Source organism: Piliocolobus tephrosceles, chromosome 10, assembly GCF_002776525.5.
Source record: "Piliocolobus tephrosceles isolate RC106 chromosome 10, ASM277652v3, whole genome shotgun sequence".
NCBI classification, from domain to species: domain Eukaryota; kingdom Metazoa; phylum Chordata; class Mammalia; order Primates; family Cercopithecidae; genus Piliocolobus; species Piliocolobus tephrosceles.
In genome coordinates, this window is record NC_045443.1 from 36,838,309 (window position 1) to 36,862,364 (window position 24,056).

The 24,056-nt window shown below is 40.0% G+C and overlaps 1 protein-coding gene across 1 annotated transcript in view; it reads right to left on the reverse strand.

Moving 5' to 3' along the window:
* The window catches only part of SLC2A13 (solute carrier family 2 member 13), a 379,496-nt gene extending 360,879 nt beyond the window's left edge, over window positions 1-18,617 (reverse strand). The window contains exon 1 of the mRNA XM_023182832.1: window positions 17,808-18,617. Coding sequence (XP_023038600.1) covers window positions 17,808-18,360 — 553 coding nt within the window. The 5' untranslated portion in view covers window positions 18,361-18,617. The remainder of the gene's footprint in view (window positions 1-17,807) is intronic.
* Window positions 18,618-24,056: the final 5,439 nt, after the last annotated feature.

Consider the following 24,056-nt stretch of genomic DNA (forward strand, 5'->3'; position numbering starts at 1 on the left):
CTTAAGCTGATAAGCAACTTCAGCAAAGTCTCAGGATACAAAATTAATGTGCAAAAATCACAAGCATTCTTATACACCAGTAACAGACAAACAGAGAGCCAAATCATGAATGAACTTCCATTCACAATTGCTTCAAAGAGAATAAAATACCTAGGCATCCAATTTACAAGGGATGTAAAGGACCTCTTCAAGGAGAACTACAAACCACTGCTCAGTGAAATCAAAGAGGACACGAACAAATGGAAGAACATACCATGCTCATGGATAGGAAGAATCAATATCGTGAAAATGGCCATAGTGCCCAAGGTCATTTATAGATTCAATGCCATCCCCATCAAGCTACCAATGAGTTTCTTCACAGAATTGGAAAAAACTGCTTTAAAGTTCATATGGAACCAAAAAAGAGCCCGTATTGCCAAGACAATCCTAAGCCAAAAGAACAAAGCTGGAAGCATCACGCTACCTGACTTCAAACTATACTACAAGGCTACAGTAACCAAAACAGCATGGAACTGGTACCAATATAGAGATATAGACCAATGGAACAGAACAGAGTCCTCAGCAATAATACCACACATCTACAGCCATCTGATTTTTACAAACCTGAGAGAAACAAGAAATGGGGAAAGGATGCCTATTTTATAAATGGTGCTGGGAAAATTGGCTAGCCATAAGTAGAAAGCTGAAACTGGATCCTTTCCTTACTCCTTATACAAAAATTAATTCAAGATGGATTAGAGACTTAAATGTTAGACCTAACACCATAAAAACCCTAGAAGAAAACCTAGGTAATACCATTCAGGACATAGGCATGGGCAAGGACTTCCTGTCTAAAACACCAAAAGCAATGGCAACAAAAGCCAAAATTGACAAATGGGATCTAATTAAACTAAAGAGCTTCTGCACAGCAAAAGAAACTACCATCAGAGCGAACAGGCAACCTACAGAATGGGAGAAAATTTTTGCAATCTACTCATCTGACAAAGGGCTAATATCCAGAACCTACAAAGAACTCAAGCAAATTTACAAGAAAAAAACAAACAACCCCATCAAAAAGTGGGCAAAGGACATGAAGAGACATTTCTCAAAAGAAGACATTCATACAGCCAACAGACACATGAAAAAAATGCTCATCATCACTGGCCATCAGAGAAATGTAAATCAAAACCACAATGAGATACCACCTCACACCAGTTAGAATGGCAATCATTAAAAAATCAGGAAACAACAGGTGCTGGAGAGGATGTGGAGAAATAGGAACACTTTTACACTGTTGGTGGGACTGTAAACTAGTTCAACCATTATGGAAAACAGTATGGCGATTCCTCAAGGATCTAGAACTAGAATCACCATATGACCCAGCCATCCCATTACTGGGTATATACCCAAAGGATTATAAATCATGCTGCTATAAAGACACATGAACACGTATGTTTATTGCGGCACTATTCACAATAGCAAAGACTTGGAATCAACCCAAATGTCCATCAGTGACAGACTGGATTAAGAAAATGTGGCACATATACACCATGGAATACTATGCAGCCATAAAAAAGGATGAGTTTGCGTCCTTTGTAGGCACATGGATGCAGCTGGAAAACATCATTCTCAGCAAACTATCACAAGAACTGAAAACCAAACACCGCATGTTCTCACTCATAGGTGGGAACTGAGTAATGAGATCACTTGGACTCGGGAAGGGGAACATCACACACCAGGGCCTATCACGGGCAGGGGGGAGGAGGGAGGGATTGCATTGGGAGTTATACCTGATGTAAATGACGAGCTGATGGGTGCTGACGAGTTGATGGGTGCAGCACACCAACATGGCACAAGTATACATATGTAACAAACCTGCACATTATGCACATGTACCCTAGAACTTAAAGTATAATAAAAAAAAAAAGTAAAATATACAGAGATATACATATTATAAATACACTTCCTATGAATTTTAACTTTTCTTGGTTTTTAACAGCATTCCAGTATCTTATTTTTAATATTAGCTCCGTTATCAAGCGTAATAGCCATTTAGCTTGCTCTGGGCTCCCTGGATTTGATAAGCACAGAGCTGAAGGACTGAGCTCTTGGTTGCACCCCAGTAGATACCTTCTGGGCCCACTTTTCAACCCTGACAAGGCATCCTACTAAACCATGTTTGTTTGTTTTTTTAATTTCCCAAATTTCAGAGATTATTTGTCATCAGTATGCCCCACAAGATTAAAGTTTATTTTGCTCCCTTACTTTGCTTATTAACACAAAGAAAATGTTCTACGAATATATTCAGTGAAAGAGGAGTGTGCCAAATGCTTTATCTGCAGAATTTTCCTAATCTACTCACCAAAAAAATGCTTTCAAAGAAAAAACAAATGAGAATAGTTTAGTAAGGCATATTTCTAGTGAACACACAAAACTTCCTAGTAATCATCACTCTTTTCTAAATGCTTCTAAATCTTCATTAATATTTTATAATTTTGCTGGAAACTAGTCATGTTTATTCATCTTAATTCCTAGAATTCATTCCCTTTTGAACAATTAAGGCACTATTCGTTCATATGGCTTATCTCTGGGTATCTCATCTTCATGACTGCTTAAAAATGAAGAAAAATTTACTGACAGTGGCTTTGAGTTTATGTCTAAAAATTATTTTGAGTTAGATTAAGTCAGCCAGATGTTCACTTAAAGCAAATAAAAGGTAACTATTAACTACAGCAGGAGCTATCCATAGGCAAAGTTTTAATGCTTATTAATAACTATAATTCCGTGTTCTTAATATATATACACATTTTTATTTGAAAATGCATGTCATATTTAGAAACTAAAATTTTGAAAATAATCCAGGCTCTAATGATCTCTTGCACAGAATAAATAACTACATAATTACCAAACAAATGTAACAAAGTCACGTGTTTCTTTTGCAACATTCATGATTTCCTTAATCAGGCTATAAGCCTTTTTTAAAAAAGGGTTCTTACTTCCTCAGCCTCAAGAACTATTCATTCATAATAAATAAAGTCCTTTAGATTTGTCTATTTTATATTACCTATGAAAAAGTAAACAAAGTCACTGCCTCAGAATCTTTAGTAAGATATTCTTATTAAAGATGTGCACACACAAATGCAATCATGCATTGCTTAGCCACGGAGATACATTCTCAGGAATACATTTTGCAAACTTCATGGAGTGTCCTTACACAAACCTAAATGGTACAGCCCACTACATACCTAAGCTATATGCTATAGCCTACTGCTCCTGGGTTACAAAACTGTACAGGATGTTATTACACTAAATAATGTAGGCAACTGTAACACAATGGTATTTGTGTATAAACATGGCTAAACATAGAAAAGGTACAGTAAAAATGCAGTATTATAATCTTATTACCATCCTATATGTGGTCATCCTCCACTGAAATGTCGTTATGTGGCACATGGCTGAACTTTATGTTGTGCAAAATAAGATACTTGAATTTCACTTTATGAATTGTAATTTGTACAGTAGGTCAAAAATATTGTATCCTCATTCACTGGAATGTCATTAGATTCTTTACAATTTACTTATGTTGACACTACTGCTAAAACTTTATTCTACAGGATAAGAAGGAAATCTAAAATTAAAAGCTTATTGCTCAAATTTTTTGCTGTTTTTACAAACTATTACAAAAGGCTAAACTTCTATTAAAGTTGAAATTGGCCAACTACTGGCAACAAAGAATAATGGAATGTCATATATTTGATGCATTAAATTCCCTTTCTTTTTGTACAATCCTAAATTTCAAGGTTCAAATTATGAACTATGAAAATTTCAAAATGTCTTTCTCTCTTTAACCAGGAACTATAAAGGTGAAATGAGGTAACTCACTCATTTGTACTCATACTATCTAATATGCCAATTAAAGTCCTACAGAGGTTTTAATTACACATGTGCCAGGAAAACTTAATTCAGGACAGTCTGGTTTTATTCACCAACCCAAAAAATGTTGATGCCTGCCTCCAACAGAGATAAAATGGGAAGAAAAATTCAAATTAATTACAACAATAATGGCTAATGTTTTCTGAGCATGTATTAAGCATCAGGAATAATGTTAAGCTTTTAACAGAAAATAGTGTATCAATTAATCTATACAATAACTCTATGAATTAGGTTTTTGTAAAACCTGACTTGCCAGCTCCAGGTAGACCTCATCAACCTTCCTCTGCATGACTGTGTCTTATATATTTTTCTATTACTGTCTGTATTAATGACATATGAGTATCACTATGGGCAGTAATAGAAGTGTTACAGAGAAAGGCATAATAAGGTCTGTCTGGGGTGGCAAGAATGGTTTCATAAGTATAGAGGGTTTATGGGGTTTGTAAGATTAAAAACTCAAAACGGTAAACCAGGAAATGTAGCTCAAGCCAAGTCTACACAGCATAATTTAATCATTTTGCTTGACAATGTAAGTTTCCATATTTATGTGAAGCACTCATATTCAAATATAAGCTTAAAGTGCAATATTAAGACCAGTGTTTTAATCATCACAGTTTGGACTGGTGAGAGTGCCACTCCATTTGCTATGAAGAGTTGCAGATTGCCTTCACTTGAAACGTAACCCCATCCAGAATTAAAATCCGGATCATTTAAAAGGATCAGATCAATCTCAAGATTATGGTACTTATTTTTTAAATTCCATGTATGTAATATCATCTTTAAAAACTTACCACATCATTTTATACTTACACATGTTTTTTGTCCCCTAAATTTATAATCAGACCATAATGAAAAATAAAATCTGTCTTATTTTTTGAATCCCAAGCCACAATGTGCCTGGCCAGATACAGATACTCAATAGCTACTTAGTGAAATGTATTATAGAATCTGAAACATGGATTGGCTGCTAAGGAGAGAATAAGAGGAGATTTCAAGTCCGTATCTCCATTCTCCAAGAGAAAGACTCACTAAAGTTTGAAAACTTGAGTCATCAGACAGAAGACGTGAAGGTCAGGGAAAACTGATCAGGCCTCTTTACAGTCTGGGTGAACTATGACTCCAACGCCCTTCCACTCCTGCTTTAATTCCAGGTTCAAACACAAAGATGCAACTGTGTGAATCAGTAATCCCTCTTCCCACAAATCTGTCTGCCAGGAAAGAGAGGAGACATTAGAGCATTACTAACATGTGGAAAAGATATATCCCATGTAATAAGTTTGCATTTCTGTTGATTTCACTGTCACATCAAAGTGTAATTACTCCAAGTTCATCCTTGAGCGTCTGTCAGATCATTTTTCAGACACAAATCAACTTTCGTTTGTTTAGGCTCCCTAGATACATGCAGAGACCCATTTCATTGCAGGCACTGAAAACAATGTTAGACTTAAAAATCTTAATTGAAGTTAAAAATAATACCCATTTTCTCCCAACCACTTTAAAAAGTTTGAAACCATAGAGTAGTGCCAGAAGCAACCCTAGAGAACATTTAATTACTTCCATCCACTACACAAATTTCCTACAACATCCTTGATCCAATCTCAGCTCAAAATTATTCCATAGGATTATACTGTTTTAGTTGTTATCTACAGATTAAATATTTACTGGATGCCTGCTGCGTTCCAGGCACTACACTATGCAACGGTGGAATAGTAATAAACAAAACAGAAAAATTAAAATCTGCCTTCATGGAGATTACACTCTATTGGACAGAAAATAATCAATAAGTAACACAACTAATTAAGTGTTTCAGCTAGTGAAAACTGCTATAGAGAAAAAATAAAGCAGGGAAAATCAGTGGTGGGGGCTGCAATTTAAGCCGAATGATCAAGGAAGATACCGCTAAGAAGAGATGCTTGAGGAAACACAAGAGAGAAAGGCAAAGAGTGCTCCAGTTATCTGGGGAGAGGCTTCCCAGCAGAGGAAACCACCCACAAAAAGGCCTGGAAGGATGTCTAGTGTATTCCTAGAGGTGGGGGCAGCTGGAAAAGGAGGGAAGGCAAAGCAGTAGGAAATGAAATCAAAGAAGTGGGCATGGGGCAAGACCCCACGGGCTGCTGCAGACCACTAGCTTTTACTCTGAGGTGGGAAGCTAATCAGGGGCTTTGAGCAGAGAAATGGCATAGTCTGATTTATATTTTAAATGAGTCCTTCTGGCTATCATACGTATAAAAAGTAAGCAGAGGGGTCAAGAAAAGGGCAGAGTGAACAGGTAGGAGACTCTGGCAATACCCCAAGTGAGAGACAGGTGGCATTTGGGATCAGGGTGATTGCAGAGGAAGTGATAAGAAACAGATTTCAGATATAATTAGGGCCTAGATTCAAAAGATTTCCTAGCTGACCTGATAAGGGGCACATGAGGTAGTCAAGGACAACTCCAAGGCTTTTGGTGCAAGCCCCAGGAGGAATGCTCTGACCTGATAAGCGGGAGATGGTGGACAAAACAGGGAAGTCGGGTGCAAGCATCTGGAGATCAGGAGAGAGGCCTGGGCTGAAATCTAGATTTGGGAGTTCTCAGCAACACAGAAGTTATTCCAAGCCATGAGACAAGATGAGATTCCCAAAGGAGTAAATGTAGAGAAGAGGAGAACTCTGAGGCTGGTCAGAGTTAAGAGGTCTGAGAGATGAAGAGGAATCTGCAAAGGAGATGGGGGAAGGAGCAGCCTACAGAAAAAGCTGGGAGAATGTGGTGTCCTAGAAGCCAAAGAAAGTGGTCCATGAAGACACGATTTACTTGTGTCAAATGCCTTTGGTAAGACAAGTAGGACTGACGACAGCCCTTGAGCTGAGCAACACAGAGGACACAGTAAAGCTGATAAGAGCAAAACCAGTTAAGTGGTAAGGATAAAAGCCTGTCTGGATAGGGTTCAGAAAAAAGGGGAAGAGAGGAACTACGGAGAAGGAATATAGGCAACTGTTTTATGTAAAGAAAAGGAGACAAACAGGATAGTAACCAAAAGATAAAGTGGGGCAGAAAAAAAAATTTTTGAGACATGGATGCAGCTGGAAACCATCATTCTCAGCAAACTATCACAAGAACAGAAAACCAAATACTTCATGTTCTCACTCATAGGTGGGAACTGAACAATAAGATCACCTGGACACAGGAAGGGGAGCATCACACACTGGGTCCTATTGTGGGGAGGGGGTGAGGGGAAGGATAGCATTAGGAATTAGGAGATATACCTAATGTAAATGACAAGTTAATGGGTGCAGCACACCAACATGGCACATGTATACATATGTAACAAACCTGCACATTGTGCACATGTACCCTAGAACTTGAAGTATAATTTAAAAAATAAATGAATAAATTTAATAAAATAAAAAAAAAAGACTGCAAAAATAACAACAGCATGTGTCCATGCTTACAGGACTAACTCAGTAGAAGGAGAAATTTTATTAGACAAAAGAGAAAGAGTTGGGATGACAGCTTTGAATAGGAGACAGGGAGAAGCCTTTGCCAGTTCATCTACAGAAACAGAAAGAAGACAGCATCTGTGCAAGGCCCAGGCAGGAACAGCTGAGGAAACCCAAAAGAGAGAAGGGAGTGTGGGACAGGAGCCCATGGAAGCTCTCATTCTCAGCCATAAAGTAAGCAAGACACTTTCCTGAGATACATACAATAATAAGATCCCAGAAATGTACTTCGTACATCATGAGACCTTGCTAATTCATGCAATGAGTTAAAAATCTGGGGGAAAAAACACACTCACACCGATATTATACGATTAGATTACAACATTTTTGTCATTATTTCCTAAAAATGTCCTTCCACAGAATAAGAAGTAAAATCTAATTTGGAAAAAAGTATCTTGCTGCTGTGTTTTGTTATGTGTGTCTCTGTGCCTTTTAAAACAAAAATGTGAATGTGAAGTAGAACAATGATCTAAAGTGAAAAGAAAAAAAATGTAAATGCCCTGTGCCACATGTAAACTAAACATACACCTTTATTCCTTCTTCCAAACTCCATGTCCAAATGTAATTTTTTAGGTAGTTGCAATCAATGTGTCCATACAACTAGGTTCTATTCTTCGGGCTTAATATTTGCGGGATATATGTATCTAAGGTCTAGACGTTTTTGTGTTTAATGTCAATGTGATGTGGTCTAACTAATCATTTCCCAATCACTAGGCACTTGGAGGTTCCTCCTAGCTTTTTAAAATTACATATTGCACATCTATAAATACCTTTAAACAAAATGAGTTTTTCTTTATTTCCTTATATTACAATCCCTCAAGTGAAATTTCCAGATCAAAGAATTATTAGCAATTTTACAAATGAACTGCAAGAGCACAGTATATAATACATATTAGTAATTCAAAATAAACTTGTTGAATGAAGAACAAATGAAAGAAGCATGTTAAACATGTCAGCTTTTCATCTAGAATATTCTCTACAGAAAATTATTCCAATTTATTTTACAATCAGAAAATCATATTTTCCTAGGGAACAATTTAGCCCTGAGTTTTGTTTAGCTTTTTTTTGTGTTTTTGTTTTTTTGTTTGTTTGTTTCTTGAGATGGAGTCTCGCTCTGTCGCCCAGGCTGGAGTGCAGTAGCACGACCTCAGCTCACTGCAAACTCCGCCTCCCAAGTTCATGCCATTCACCTGCCTCAGCCTCCTGAGTAGCCCGCCACCACACCCAGCTAATTTTATTATTATTATTATTATTATTATTATTATTATTATTATTATTATTGCATTTTTTAGTAGAGATGGGGTTTCACCGTGTTAGCCAGGATGGTCTCGATCTCCGGACCTCATGATCCACCCACCTCAGCCTCCCAAAGTGCTGGGATTACAGGCGTGAGTCACCACGCCCGGCCAGCCCTGAGTTTTTAATTTGCTAATTTAGTAAGTATGGTGTTCTCTTAATTTTCACCTCTAATTAGTAACTAGGCTTAACACTTTCCCAAGAGTCTATTTACTAACTGTATTTTTCTTGTTGTAAACAATCTGTTTAGTATACTTTGAGGATAAATATATTTTCTTTTAAGTAAATAAATTTACCACAATATTTTTCCAATCTGTTGCCTCACTTTTAAAATCTCTGCTTTGAGGTTTTAAAAATTATAATAAAAGATGTCATCAATATAGATTAAAAAAAAACACTCCATTAATTAAAAAAATTAGAGACTCTTAAATCAACATACTACAGAGAATATGAGACCTAAATTTCATTTACATTATTTTAAATTCATATTCCTATTTCCTCTTCTCAGTTGCTTCTTTCTTTTCCCTCTTATTTGCTCAATACTAAATTCTTCTAAACAGTTGGATCTATCACTGGAATTCTGATTCTGTTCCATTCATCCTATTCTGGTTTTAATAATACATATTGTATACCCTATATATCATATACATATTATTTCTTTGCAGTAATTACTTCTGTCTATAACTACTGTCTTACTACTGTTCCCTCAATCTGATTACAATCATTTTGTGAAATTCTAGAAAGTATCGTGTTGGGATTTTCATTGCTAGCACATTAAATACTAATACTAATTTGGGAAGCATTATGGTGACTATATTTAGCTTTCACAATCAAAAACTGGATTTATCATATAATAGAAAGGTGGGGCGTACACTGGTTCTTGATCAGAAATCTGGGTTTAAATCTCAGCACTGTTACTAACAGTGCTAATTTCCCTAATTTCTCTGCACTGCCTTGAATTCATACTTAAACTAAGGAAAATACTAATGTTCCTAATTACTGAGTGAATGCAAGCATATACACATATAGGCATACAGAATGGGCTTTTAGAGTCCACTTTTTATAGCGCCTCTGCTAAGCTGCTAAAAAGCATTATATCACAGGAAATGAAGATTATGTATTTTCACAAAGAATGTATTCCAGGGAAAAAAATGACATACTCCTAGAAGTAAAATCTAGTATTTTATTAGAATTTCCAAAAAGCTTACTCTCAAGGGGCATGACAAACGACTCCAACAGTTTTAGTTTTGGGTGTGTGTTGAGCAAAAACAGACAAACAGGACTACATCAAATTTAAAAACTATACACCAAAAGACACAATAAACAGTGAAAGGCAACCAATGGAATGAAAGAAAACATTTGCAAGTCATATATCTGATAGGGGGTTAATATTCAGAATACATAAGGAACTTCTACAACTCAATAGCAATTGAAATAGACCAATTAAAAATAGGTAAGGGACTTGAAAATACAATAAACAATTTTCCAAAGAAGATATACAAAGGTAAAAGTGGCCAACAAGTCTATGAAAAAATGTTTCACATCACTAATCCTAAGAGAAATGTAAATCAAAACCACCATGAGATATCACTGCATATCCATTAGGATGGCCACTGTCAAAAGAAAAGAAAACAACAAATGTTGGTGAGCATATTGAGAAACTGGAACCCTAGTTTCTCAATTTTAGCTCTGCCCTTCCCCACACTGGGAAGAGTGCAGCCACTATGGAAAATGGGATAGAGGTTCCTCAAAAAATTAGAAATAGAACTACTACATGGTCCAGCAATCTCAACTCTGGGTATATATCCAAAAAAATTCAAAGAAGGATCTCAAAGAGATGTTTGCACTCCCATCTTCATTGCAGCAATATCCACAACAGCCAAGAGGGAGAGATAACTCAAAGGTCCATCAACAGATGAATGGATAGATTAAATGCCACATATATATGTGTATATATGTGTACATATGTATATATGAGTGTGCATATATATATACACACACACACATACACAATGGAATATTATGCAGCCTTTAAAAGGAAGGAAATTCTATCATATGCTACACCATGGATGAACCTCAAGTGAAGTAAGCCAACAAAGGACTAATACTGCATGATTCCACTTATATGAAGTATCCAAAGCTGTAAAAATCACAGAAACAGAAAGCAGAAAGGTGGGTTGCCAAGGGATAGGGAAGAGAGGCTGGGGAATTTGTTTTTAATAGATACAGTGTTTCAGTTTTGCAAGATGAAAATGTTCTAGAGATCTGTTGCACAACAATGTGAATATACCCTACAATACCAAACTGCACACCTTAAAATGGGTAAGAGTATAAATGTAATGTGTTCTTTACCACAATAAAAAAAAAAAATCTATATTAAAACAAATAAAAGTAATGTCCACATGATATAGCATGGTAAAGAAGAATTATGCCAGTTTCAGGGAGGAGTGAGTGTCACAGACTGGTTGAGCACAGACTGGGAGGCCAGACCTCTTGGGTTTGAACGCCGGCCCCACCCAGTAGCTTTGTGATCCTGAGAAAGTTACTTCATCTCTTTCTGCCTAAATATCCTTATCTCAAAACAAAGGTAACTGTATTATCCCCCTGGGTTATTATGAAGACTATGTGAATTAGCATGTGCAAAATGTTTAGAAGTGTAAGCATTCAACAAGTCTTAGGTACTATTTTCAGGGCACTGGCAGCTAAGCTGATGGCCAATCCACACCCTGCCACAAGGATGGACTCCTAGACTCCTTCCAGTGCAGGGCAGGGCGGCACTAAAATCAGAAGAACACTGGTGCCATTGCTCACTGGTGACCAGATGCCACGGTGCTTGGCCCTGCTGTGAAATGATGCTCCCGCCATGTGGCCTTGGACATATGCTGCAGACCGCACCATTTCAAATAGTGGCCTTTAATAAAAGGCCTAACTAGAAAGCATGTAGTACTCTTGAGTTTAGAAGTCCCTGTAAAACTTTTTTTTCTCTCTACAACCAGAGAAATTAAATTTTATATGTGCAAAATGTTTGAGGCTTTTCTGGTGAGTATGAATTTTCCTCCTGACAACGGAAGTTTTGATACTATTAGCAATAGCTGCTATTAGAAGTGTTGCTACTATTTACGGACTCTAATGGGTCACAGGAAAAAGAAAGATAAAGAAATGGAAAAAGGTGTAGACAAGAAACATGTACAAAGGAACCAAGCTCAATATGAGAAAAAGAAAATTAGACTCAGGTGATTTTGGGTAAAGACAGCAACAACTGCTTGCTAGTTCAGTTCTCTTAGCGGTTTCTACATCATTAAAGGTGTTCAAACCAAAGATGTTAGTGTGAAGTCAGTTAACTTTGAGTGTATTCTTACTTTAAGTTTATAATCCAGAAGAGGGAAAAAGGGATGAATGAAAAAGCACAATGTTTTCCAAGGAAGTCACGTGAACAATTTCACATAACTCATGTTAACAGACTTACATTATCTTACTGACAAGTCACTTGAAGAGGGTGTTGCTATACTACTAGGCAAACACAATTAGATCATAATCCTCACTATAACTGCAGTGTCAGTCCCTACGCTGCCAGACAGAAAAGGGGAGGGAGCAAAGCTGTTAGTGTGTATAAAACAAGGAAATACAAGAAGTCAAAGGAGGCTTTATTTTATGTGTCAATTTCATACCAGTAGGGAGCATAAATCCAATACAGAATTCCTGCCTTCAAAAACAACCAAACAGACAGAAATTGGGGAGTAGGGGAAAAAAACAAATCTGAGCACCTCCCCTCAAAACTGTATATTAGCTGATTAACTATTTGAAAATTAGGAGCTTCCGCCCAACTATGCTTACCTTAAATGACATTCTTTGTTGACACTGATCTCAACATTGCACTTTTTGATCAAACAAGATTTTACATTTCATTTGCACTGAGGAAGAATTCAAATGCTGTTTGAAAAACAAAAATGTGGTATTTTTAAAAGTATTATTCAACAGGCCATAATATACTAATTACAAGCTGTAATTTACAGCTACAAATTGTGTTCCAGTAGAGGAAGTCCTGAAAGAGGCTGACACAGGAGAAACTGATGTAAATCTAAGATTAATTCAACGAATCCAGTGCTGTATAAATTAGTATGTCAATTCTCAGGAAAGGTTTTGAATACTGGTGACTATCAAATTTAGAGACTTCTTGATATTCCCCACACAGGTCCTAAATCACCACTTACAATGAGCAGTAGAATAAATGCCAACACCAGGGAGAAAGGGCTAATGGATGCTTTTTCATTGACTGTGTACATGTTAATAGTGTTAATAGTACTATGCTCTTGTACTTTGTCTTTTCTAGACAATTTCTTGTGTGTTATGCATTGGAGATACATGGTCATAGAAAATAAATAAAGCAAATGAGCAAACTCATATTCTTCAATCCTGTTGTAACTAACCATACTTAAAAACCTTGATTATAGGTACAATACTGCTAAACAAACACCTGAAAATGGGATTGCATGTAAAGAACATACAAAATAAGATTAACCCTGGGCCGGGCGTGGTGGCTCATGCCTGTAATCCCAGCACTTTGGAAGGCCGAGGCAGGCGGATCACCTGAGATCAGGAGTTTGAGACCAGCTTGGCCAACATGGTGAAACCCTGTCTCTACCAAAAATACAAAAATTAGGTGGGCCTGGGGAGCAGGTGCCTGTAATCCCAGCTACTCAGGAGACTGAGGCAGGAGAATCGCTTGAACCTGGGAGGTGGAGGTTGCAGTGAGCCGAGATCTCACCACTGTACTCCAGCCTGGGCGACAAGAGTAAAGCTCCATATCAAAAAAAAAAAAAAGATTAACACTGTTAAAATACAATCATTTCTGAGATGGAAAAGTTATGTCCTATTTCAAATTTGACTTTTCACGTTTAAAAAGTTCAGGTGGTCGTGGTAGTAGGCAGCGAAATGGAGAAAGTATAGTGTCAGGACTCAAGTACAAGAGAAAAATAAACTAGAGGAAACAAAGATGCCTCTGGTGAACTAAAAAGAAAAAAGAAAAGAAAACCCAAAATAATGCCCGATTTAAAACAGGCACTCGGTAATTTTATTACAACCAGTCAAGAAAACGGAACCCTTAAATCAAAACAAATACACGTCTCCCTGACTTCTGATACTTAAAGTCTTTTACTATGCAATTCATTGAATACTTATTAATAACTACACTCTACTCCCTGCTATCTTCACCTCTGCAAAGGTTTCTGCTGAAGGGTCCACTGACTCCTCCCATATCAGTAATTCATGGTCACATGCTATGCTTTACCCATCCTATAGTAGCCATCTCAGCAAAGGATTGCTAATACCCAAAATTTCAAAGACATGAGAAGGTTTAAGGAAGAAACTAAAAGAACTTAAAAGCATAGTGGGAAAAACAAAAACCCTCACATATCAGATTCAAGGAATGTTTAATCTGATTATATTATTTACTGTTAAAAACCTCTAAAAGCTCTCCCTGCATAGGCAGGACCAAATAAACCATATTCAGCCTAATCCCCCCAAAACATTCCAGTCTCATGACCACCCCATCACCACCCCTCACTTACCTATGCTTCAAACACTGCTTTGATTTTCCTGTGCCTTTACACCAGTTATTAACTCCACCTTAAATGTCCAGTAGGGTAATACAGCAAAAGACTCAAGGTTTTTTTTTTAAATCCTGCCTCTGTAATCAGTGACCTTGCCATTTAACTGTTTCCACACTCTAAAAAAGGGGACCCATTTCCCAGACTCAGGAAGATTAAATGAGGTAATATGTATAAAGTACTACCACCAGGTCTTGCACATACTAAAGCACTAAACAAGCACTTTTCTGGCTTCATCTACATCATCTGCTGAATACCTACTCACTCTCCAAACCCTACTTTGAATATTCCACTGTAGAACTTTCCTCAATCCTGTGTTCCATCTTTTCCCTTAAAAGAATCAACTGACCACTCACTCTTCTGTGTGTCATCTGACACTATAGAGAAATGTCTATTTTAATTGCTTGTTTATGTATCTTTCTACTCCATTACAGAATGAACACCTCCAGGGTGGGGTTTTTATCTAATTACTGCCTGCCCCATATCTGACAGGATCAATAACAGAAGCTCAATTAGCAAGTGTTGAATAGAAAATGATTTCATTAAACTATTACAACCAAAACCTTTAGACGGCCTTTCAAGTATTTTGATAATGCACTATTTTTGTGTTTTGAAAAGAACTTAAAACTAACTTAAAGTGCTACTCGACCAGCAATTAAATTTGGATTTTTTTTTTGTTTCTTCTCACCATTCATTTCTTCAACAAGTATCTCCTATGTGGCAGGAATGTATCAGTGAACAAAATGAACAGAAATCTCTGACCCACATGGGCCTATATTTTACCACAGATAAACATGTGGAGGAAAGAAGTTCTTACAGCAAACTTGTCTGAAAAAGGCATCAGCCACATTTTGTTATTCATCAACATTTACTAAATATCATAAGGACAAAACAACAAATCCCTGACTATACATAAAATTTAACTACTTAAAAAACAATAGCATAAAATTAATCCAGATTTAGTGTACCAAACAAGCAAACTGATTTAATGTCCCTCAAAAAATGCTCATGTTAGGAACCCATTTCCTTGTACCTTAAAAACAAAACAAAACAAAACAAAAAAAAACACACACTTGTGATTTCTTTTGGAAGGCTAGTGATCTTTTAAGTTTTAATGATTTTATTTGTATAATTACATGCTTTGCATAGATCCTAATTTGAAGTGGTTTTATTTCATTATTGTTTTGTTTTGAACATGGCCTGTTTCAAAGCCTGTTTATGATCTTAAAACATTCTTCATTTTGTAAATGAAGAGGGCTTTTAAGAAACTGCCTCAGGGCTTCTATTCTGAGAGGTATGTTTCTGGAAGTGAGATGGGCTACACCAGAACTGAATGGAGACCATACCTAAACTGGGCTTCTCTGTCGAACCAATCAGCCCAGAGACCACAGAATGAGGCTGCACGACAGAGAGGCCTCCACAGCTCTTGCACACTCACACTTCCAATCTGATCTCCTGCTTTGTCCTCTATTGCTGCTTCCACCTATTCCCTGAGTATGTGCTATGCTTTCCTTCCTTTACCCATTTCATCCTTTGCTTAGAAGGTCCCTTCCTCATTTCTGTTAAAATACTGACATGTCAACATACCATTTCCATTGGTAAGAGCTTCTGGCTTCCCTCTGTTGAAGATAACTGTACCCTCTCTGAATTCATCAGCCATCTCTGAGAACCTCTGTTATAAAGCTTAGCAAGTTCTACATGTTCTACGTTGCTTTTGTCCCACCTTGCTACATTTACTATAGTATAATACATTCTTCTCACTATTCTGCCCACAACATCTGGAAGGAGATCTTACACAGAACAGGGCTCAATTTGCAGGTCAGATAAAAAGACTAAACATAATATCCAAAATTTTAACCAATACTTGCCATAGCAAAACACTAGGAAGCTTCATTTAGAGAGTTCTACAAAGCATGATTCAATTTCAAAATTACAGAAAAGATTCAGGCTGACAGAACAATTCTTGCTACCTAAAATGATGTTATTTCTATGTCAGAAGCAACAATAAAAGTCCAGATGTCCCAAGCAGACAATGCTGAGAAAGGAATCGTGGTCACTTAACAGGTTATTTGTTGAAGGGTCCTGAAGGCGCAAGTAGTTTCCATACAAAGAGGTTTCATTTCAGCTGGATTTTTTGGTCACTTTGGACATTTTTGTGCCAACTTAATATGTTACTGAGAGCTTTGCCCTACCTTTCCTAATAGTACAATAAACAAGCAAAAGGAAGGTCACTACTGACAAACTTTGAATATAAAGTGCAGCGAGCTGGGTTTTAGGCTCATGGTTCCTGCATGTGGAGTTGAATATATGGCCTTTGCTTCCCTTCAGAACCCACAGAGAAAGGGTGAAAAGCACAAACATGAAACAAGTGGTGAATACACAGATCACCAGCAGCCCCAGGTTTAAAGCGCTTTCATCAAGCCCCAGCCATAGGAAAGAAATACTTCAACAGCACCCTAAGGGAAACAAAAAACTGAATTATGAAACGAAACATTAAAAAAGCATCAGCGGTGTGTCTTAGAAAAATTCTAGTGAGATTTAAGTCACAACCCCCCACTTTCCCTCAAAAGTGCTTTCTAATAATACTGCGCACATTCCAAATGGCTTCCCTCTGCCAAAAACTTGCCAATTGTACCTCCCCTGCTCAGCAACCAGGGTGAAAAAAAATCAATGCCAGGAGAACATTAATGCCTTCATTTCTGAAGTAAATTCCAATCATTTATCTTGCTGGGCATTTATCCACAGGAGGAGTACCTCCTAAATGAATTCAGGAAGTGAATATGACCTTTAATAGATAATTTGGTTCCCAACTGGAAAGCAGGAGAGGCAAAACAAAGAGGAGAATGGATAAAAAAGGATTCAAATGAAAAAGTTAGAAAAACAGAGGAGAATGGAATTCACTTGGGAAAAGAATGAAAGCTGAAAGGCAACAGAAAAAGCATAAAAGCAAAAGGAGATGTCATTTAAAGACAAATGCTAGATAAGGAAAGAGAGCAGGGGTAGCTAATAAACCTTTCAGAGTCCGGAATTACTTAATTCTAAATATTATCTCAATGTAACTTGACGACGCTCTAGGTTGCAGGCTGGGAGCCCTAGAAAAGGAAAGGGGCTAGCAGTGGAGAAGGAAGGTGGGACAGTGCAGGAAAATAGAGACCCTCGTAAGCTCAAGAAGCAGCATCAGGTTAGGCTGGATCAAGGAAAAAGCTGGGGCTCAGTTGGGTTACTGGAAGTGCTGAGAGGCAACAACTACTCGGACTGACTGGTCGGTGGGCGATCAAAGATTCCACGTGGGCTCGAGGGAGACTACAGTGACCCACCACCCTCAAACCCCCACCTCCCGGGAGAGCCTTGGAGGTTGGACCAACAAAGAGATGAGCTCTAGAGGCCAGAAAAGTGAAGGATTCTCTGACCCGGCGAGACCCGACGAGGACCCCGATGGGCAAGAGGCACGCAACACCCAGGGTCAAGGGCGGTGACACTGGGGTCCCGTGCGCCCTTAGCGGTGCCCGAACTCACCGATGCCGAGTCCCACGACCAGGCGGCCGGCGAGCAGCGTCTCCTTGTTGTTGGCCGCGGCCAGCACCGCGGAGCCGGCGGTGAAGAGGGCACTGGCCAGGAGGATGGCAGCGCGGCGGCCGAAGACCCCGTTGAGGGCACCTCCGGCCAGCGCCGAGACGGCAGCCGCCCCCACCGTGCTGGACACGAGCAGCTCCTGCCACAGCGCGTCCAGACTGAGCTGCCGTTTGAGCAGCAGCATGGCCCCTGACACCACCCCGGTGTCATAGCCAAACAGGAAGCCACCGAGCGCGGAGAAGACGGCCACCACGTACACGAAGGCGGGGGTCTCGTCCTGCTGGAACTGCCGCCGCGCCGCGCGCTCCAGGTCCCCGACGCCGCCGCCCGCGCCCGCGCTCTGCAGGCTGGTGCTCGACTCGGCGGCCGCCAAGAGGCTGCACTCCCCGGCCGCGCTTGCCGCGTCCGGCTCCTGCTGCTTCCTGCGCCGCTCGCCCATCAGGCTGCTCAGGCTCCGCAGCGTGTACTCCACATTCTCGCTCGCCTTGCGGGACATAGGGCAGGGGCCCGGGGCTGCCCGGGGGGACGCGGCTCCGCTGGCCGGCAGTCTCAGTGAGCTGGACAGCCCGAGCCGGCGGGAGCAACCGCCGCCGCCGCCGCCTTTTTCCTCCCGGCTTCCGCTCCGGCTGCCACGGCAGCAGCCGCCGCCACGGCCGCTCCGGGGAGAAAGTTGCTGCCCGCCGCGCTCCGGCGCTGCGGAGTTGGAGCCCGGCGGGTCTCACTAGACACTCACGCCCCGCGCCTGCCGAGCTGGCGCTGCGGAGCGGGCGGGAGGCGGAACCGCGGGTCACGTGCAACCCGGAGCCGGTGGGGCGGGGCACGGGAAGCATCCCGCCCCCTCCCTGGGCGGAGCCAGGCTCAGCCCGCCCCGCACCCCTAAACCCCGCCCCCTCCGGTGGGTGCGACCTCTGACCTAGGCTCCCTCATTTAGGGCTCTGGCAACTGTATGGAATTAACCCTGCCTTCCGCGCTGCAGCGGTGGAGCAAGCCAATCTGGCGATGCCACCAGGCAGTCTGGAAGCCACGCAGAATGTTTGCTCTGTTTGGAGGGTAGGGAGAGAGCACCTAAACCAGCCTGACTATCCTTCCAGCAGCCTGGAGATAGGGCTGGAAAAAATATCCTAGAATACGACCTAGCAAGTACCCTTCCTTTTATAGTATTGTGACATTACCCAGCGTGGTCTACTTCTCTGGCATTAAATGTTTGTTCTGGAGCAATTCAGGGCTGCATTCTCCCATTTCTATAGCTAGTTTCCACTCTCATCGCCAGTCCCTCCTCAATGTATGCTTATTTTAAAGGAATGGTACATTTGATTCTTTGAGGACAGAGATAAACTATCTCCTGTGGTGAATCCCAAACCTCCTTCCATGGATCCCTGACCTGTAAAAGAAAATTCACAATATGCATTCCACTCATGTAACTTGTAATTCCCAGTAACAGAAAGAAAACCCAAGACCCTGATTTTTGATTCGGCAGGCAGTCTCCACCTCCCTGCCCCAACATGCTAACCAAAAGGTAGGATATCTTCTCTCCTGAGAATCCCCACTGTTGCCCTCCATGAGGCATTGTTTTAACAGCTTCATTTACTTGAAACAAAGCAAAGATGACATGATTTGCAACTTAGTTTTTTAACTGTTGAGTGAATGAACAGTTGTTGGTTCATTTGGGGTTTTCCCCCCCTTTAATTTAAATGTTTTTAAATTACTTTATACAGTTCCGCATTAGGGGCTAAAGATTTTTGTTTTGTTTTGTTTTGTTTTGTTTTGTTTTGTTTTGTTTTGTTTTTGAGACAGAGTCTTGCTCTGTCTCCCAGGCTGGAGTGCAGTGGCGCTATCTCGGCTCACTGCAGCCTCTGCCTCCCAGGTTTAAGCGATTCTCCTGCCTCAGCCTCCCTAGTAGCGGGGACTGCTAAAGATGTTTTGTCCCTCTGATTTGCTTTCATTCTTCAGGCTGAGGGCAAAAAGTCAAGCATCATAGGATTCTCTTCCTACAATTCCACTGCTCTTTTATTTCCCTTATTTGAGCAAAAGCTTTCTTAGCCTGGGGCCTATTTTTCATGCAGCTAAAACTGTTTTCCTTTTAGACAAAAGGATTTTGTGATTCCTGTTTCAATAAAAACTTATATTAGAATTTGTCAGAACTGCTTTCATTTTGATTATCAGTCACGATTATCTCTACAATATAGCACTTTCCTTGCCAGCAACAAGGAAAATAAACTAACGAACCCAGAGGGCTTAACTATTTAAATTTTATCGTCTGGCTTTAAAGCAAGGCTCTACTGTCATTCCCAGGGATCAGTTAAACAGAGAGAGCCTTTAGATCGGCAGCAATGAACTCTTTAATATTCAGACCTCGGACAATATTGCAGGTGAGAGCGCGCCTCTTCCGCGGCGTACCACGGTACAGTAAAACTGCGCCCCCTGGTGGTGAACCAATTCCCAAGGCTTCTGAAGAGAAGGGCTCCGCAGATGAGAAGCTTCTGGTACTTTGGCAGTTCCCTCTTGCTGAGATGAAATAAACTACTTTTTGTTTCAGCTGGTGTAGTGAACATCTTGGTTCCTGAGCATCCCTTGCTTGAAATTCAGCTTTGAGGTCAAAAAACAAGAAAGTACTTAAAAAGTTCTGTTCCATATTAGGACAGTTATGTACCTGCGGTCAGGTTACATTTGAAAAGAAATGTGACGTGAAAAAAAAGGCACTGGAGGCCGGGCGCGGTGGCTCACGCCTGTAATCCCAGCACTTTGGGAGGCGGAGGCGGGTGGATCACGAGGTCAGGAGTTCAAGACCACCCTGGCCAACGTGGTGAAACCCCGACTCTACTAAAAATACAAAAATTAGCCGGGCATGGTGGCAGGCCCCTGTAATCCCAGCTATTCGGGAGGCTGAGCCAGAGTATTGGCTGAACCAGGGAGGCAGAGGTTGCAGTGAGCCGAGATCGTGCCACTACACTCCAGCTTTGAGGACATTTGCTTTACAACCTCCAGGAACATGTTCCAAAGCAGTCTAACAATAAAGAAAGGCCAAAAGTCCCTTCTCAATCATCTTTCCCACCATAATAGACCCCTTTCGCCAGAGATAACCACCTCTACCACTTTGAAATGTATCTTTCCAGAACTTTCTCTATGCATTTATATGCATGTGTATGTACATAGTAAGATACATATACATGTACTGTTGTTTTATTTGTTTGTTTTTGAATTGTTTTGGTTGCAAGAGTTAGAAAATCGAGATCAAACTAATGGGATGGGAAAAATAATGGGAAACAGGGAGTATGTATTAGCTATTGTGAGAATCTGAAAAGTCTCTAATAAGTTGGCGTCAAGTGTAGGTGGATAAAGGACTAAAAACACTAGGATGTCACATAGAGGTCCATTTTTCCACTCTGCTTCTTACTCCTTAGGCTCCATTCTTAAATTTTATGTGGTGCTCAAAGGGCTGCAGCAAACTCCAAGCCTTATACCTGAGATACTTTGGATATTTGTCCCCACCAAAATCGCATGTTGAGATGTAATCCCCCGTGTTGAAGGTGAAGCATGACCAGATGTATTTAGATCCTGGGGGTGAATCCCAAATGAATGGCTTGGGTCATCTCCTTGATGATAAACGAGCTCCTTCTGAGTTCACAGGAGATCTGGTCCTTTGCTTTCACCGTGTGATGTGCCTGCTCCCCCTTTGCTTTCCACCACGATTGTAAGCTTCCTGAGACCTTTCCAGAAGCAGATGCTAGTGCTGTGCTTTCTGTACAGCCTGCACAACCGTGAGCCAATTAAAGCTCTTCTCTTATAAAATATCCAGTCTCAGATATTTCTTTATAGCAACAAATAGCCTAATTTTTCACTCATGTCTGAAAGGACAGAGAAAGACCCTCTTTCTCCAAAGCCCTAGCAAACTTTATATTGTATCTAATTGGATTTGCCAGTCGTGGACCCATTCCTGACCCAGTTACTGCAGACTGGGAGATTACAGTTTGATGATCAGGCTAGGGCCAATCAACACCCACATCATGAGCTGTGAGTGAAGGTAAATTACATGGGCTGAGACTATAGGAGGTTTTCCCATCAGAAATCTGATGTACTATTTTGCCAGAAGTCAGGTGAATAAATGCTGGCAGTAAAACCAACATATTTGAGTTGCCATAAGTAATTAGTAAGTTAACATGGCATAAAATACAAGTAAACCATTTCAAGAAGGAAGAACTGGCTAAGATAATCAATTATATTATACAGAGATCAAAGAGAATGAAAACTCATGGAAAATCTTGGACTTTTATTATAGAAAGTCAATGAAAGGCCAGATACAGTGGCTCACACTTGTATTACCAGCACTTTGGGAGGCCGAGGTGAGTGGATCATCTGAGGTGAGGAGTTCAAGACCAGCCTGGCTGACATTGTGAAACCCCATCTCTACTAAAAATATCAAAATTAGCTGGGCATGTTGGCGCACCCCTGTAATCCCAGCTACTCGGGAGACTGACATAGGAGAATCGTTTGAACCCAGGAGGCGGAGGTTGCAGTAAGCCAAGATTGCACCACTGCACTACAGCCTGGGCAACAGAGAGACCCTCTCTCAAAAAAAAAAAAAGAGAGAGAGAGAGAAAGTCAATGAATGGTGACTGCTAAGAATCAGAATGTTATTTGATGGCATTTTCTTCACGATACCTAGTAATGCCAGAATCCCATCCTTTTGAATATTCCTCCTCTCTGTATGTATAATAAGCAATAGCAGCATCAGAATAAAGATATTATATTATTAATAAGTACAAAGGTAAAGTATGGCTCCTATGGCTTAGTTATGAGGTATAAGAGATACTTGGGTGTTTAGTACTTCCTGCAAGAAGCTTTCTTTGACTTGCTCTAAAGAGGAGGAGGAAAAAGATGAAAGGAAGGAGACAAGAATGGAGGGAAATAAGAAAAGATGGTCACCATACCCCAATGGCCAGTGCCCTGTCTAGATCTGCCACTACAGAGAGACAAGGAGCAGGAAGCACAATAAAGCATGAGGGATGGATGACCTTTTAACATACACTGACCCTGCCCACTAGTAACTATGACCCAATCAGCAATAGAGCCTGTGACACATCATTATATCATCTCTTCCTCCTTTGGATAGGGAGAGTTGCAATGTCTCTTTCCCCTCAGAGACTTTTAAGAGAGCAATTTTAATTAAGATAAAATTAGTAGAAATATCAAACATAGGCTGCATTTTCTATAAGTCTCTTGCTAAATGTAATAAAGAGTAGCTTCAAGAGTTATCAGGATCAAGGGAAAGGGTGTGAGCAGGGATTAGGTATGATATGAATTTATTTAGATGCTGAAGTAAAAAGAAATAGTCAATTCAAGAGCTGGAATGATTGATAGGACAAAGTCCCAAAGAAGGCGGAAAGGATATGAGCAAGAACATACGGGGTGATGCAAGGCTAGCCTAGTCATAGGGAGGAAGAGAGACACTTCTTCCTCTGAGAAAAAGAGGCAGGGATACAAAAAAGAACGTCATCATAGGAAAGAAGATCATATTAATAACAAGAATAGGGAAAGAGTTCTGTTAAATGGATAATCGTGTGTATTTGGGGGTGAGGGGTGGAGTGAGCCTAGATGTAGTCACAAAGACTCCACTTCATGTCTTCACTATGCTATTTCCTTGACTGTGTAACCTTGGGCAGCTTATTCTTTATAAGCTTTAGTTTTCTCTTTTGTAACTGGGAATAATAATACTGTATTCATAATTGGATGATTTCAATTCTAACAGATAATCCATATTCAAACTGTCCTGAACGCTACAGAAATATAAGGCATGAATCTGAATGGCCAGTGTTGGGCAACATCAGGAACGGCATGATCCGCTTTTTCCAAAAATGTTATGAAGGAGCCAGATTCTATCACTTTCTCTACTCTGCTATTCTTAGCATATTGGGTTTGCCCTCCACTGGCTTCCCCCAAAGTGACAAGAAGGCTTCAACATTTTCAGGTGTCATAAGTTTCCAATGTATGCACATAAGGATAGTACCTAGTTCCTATCCTCAAATGTAATATATTTCAGCTAGTAAAATATCCACATGACCAAATATAAAAGTCACTAATAATACATAGCACAATGTAGTAAATAATTGCTACAGGGGAAAAAAACATACATTCAGAGTAATTGAATTTTGGTTGTGGAGTGTCAAAGTATTCTTTATTGACCCAGATGAATAG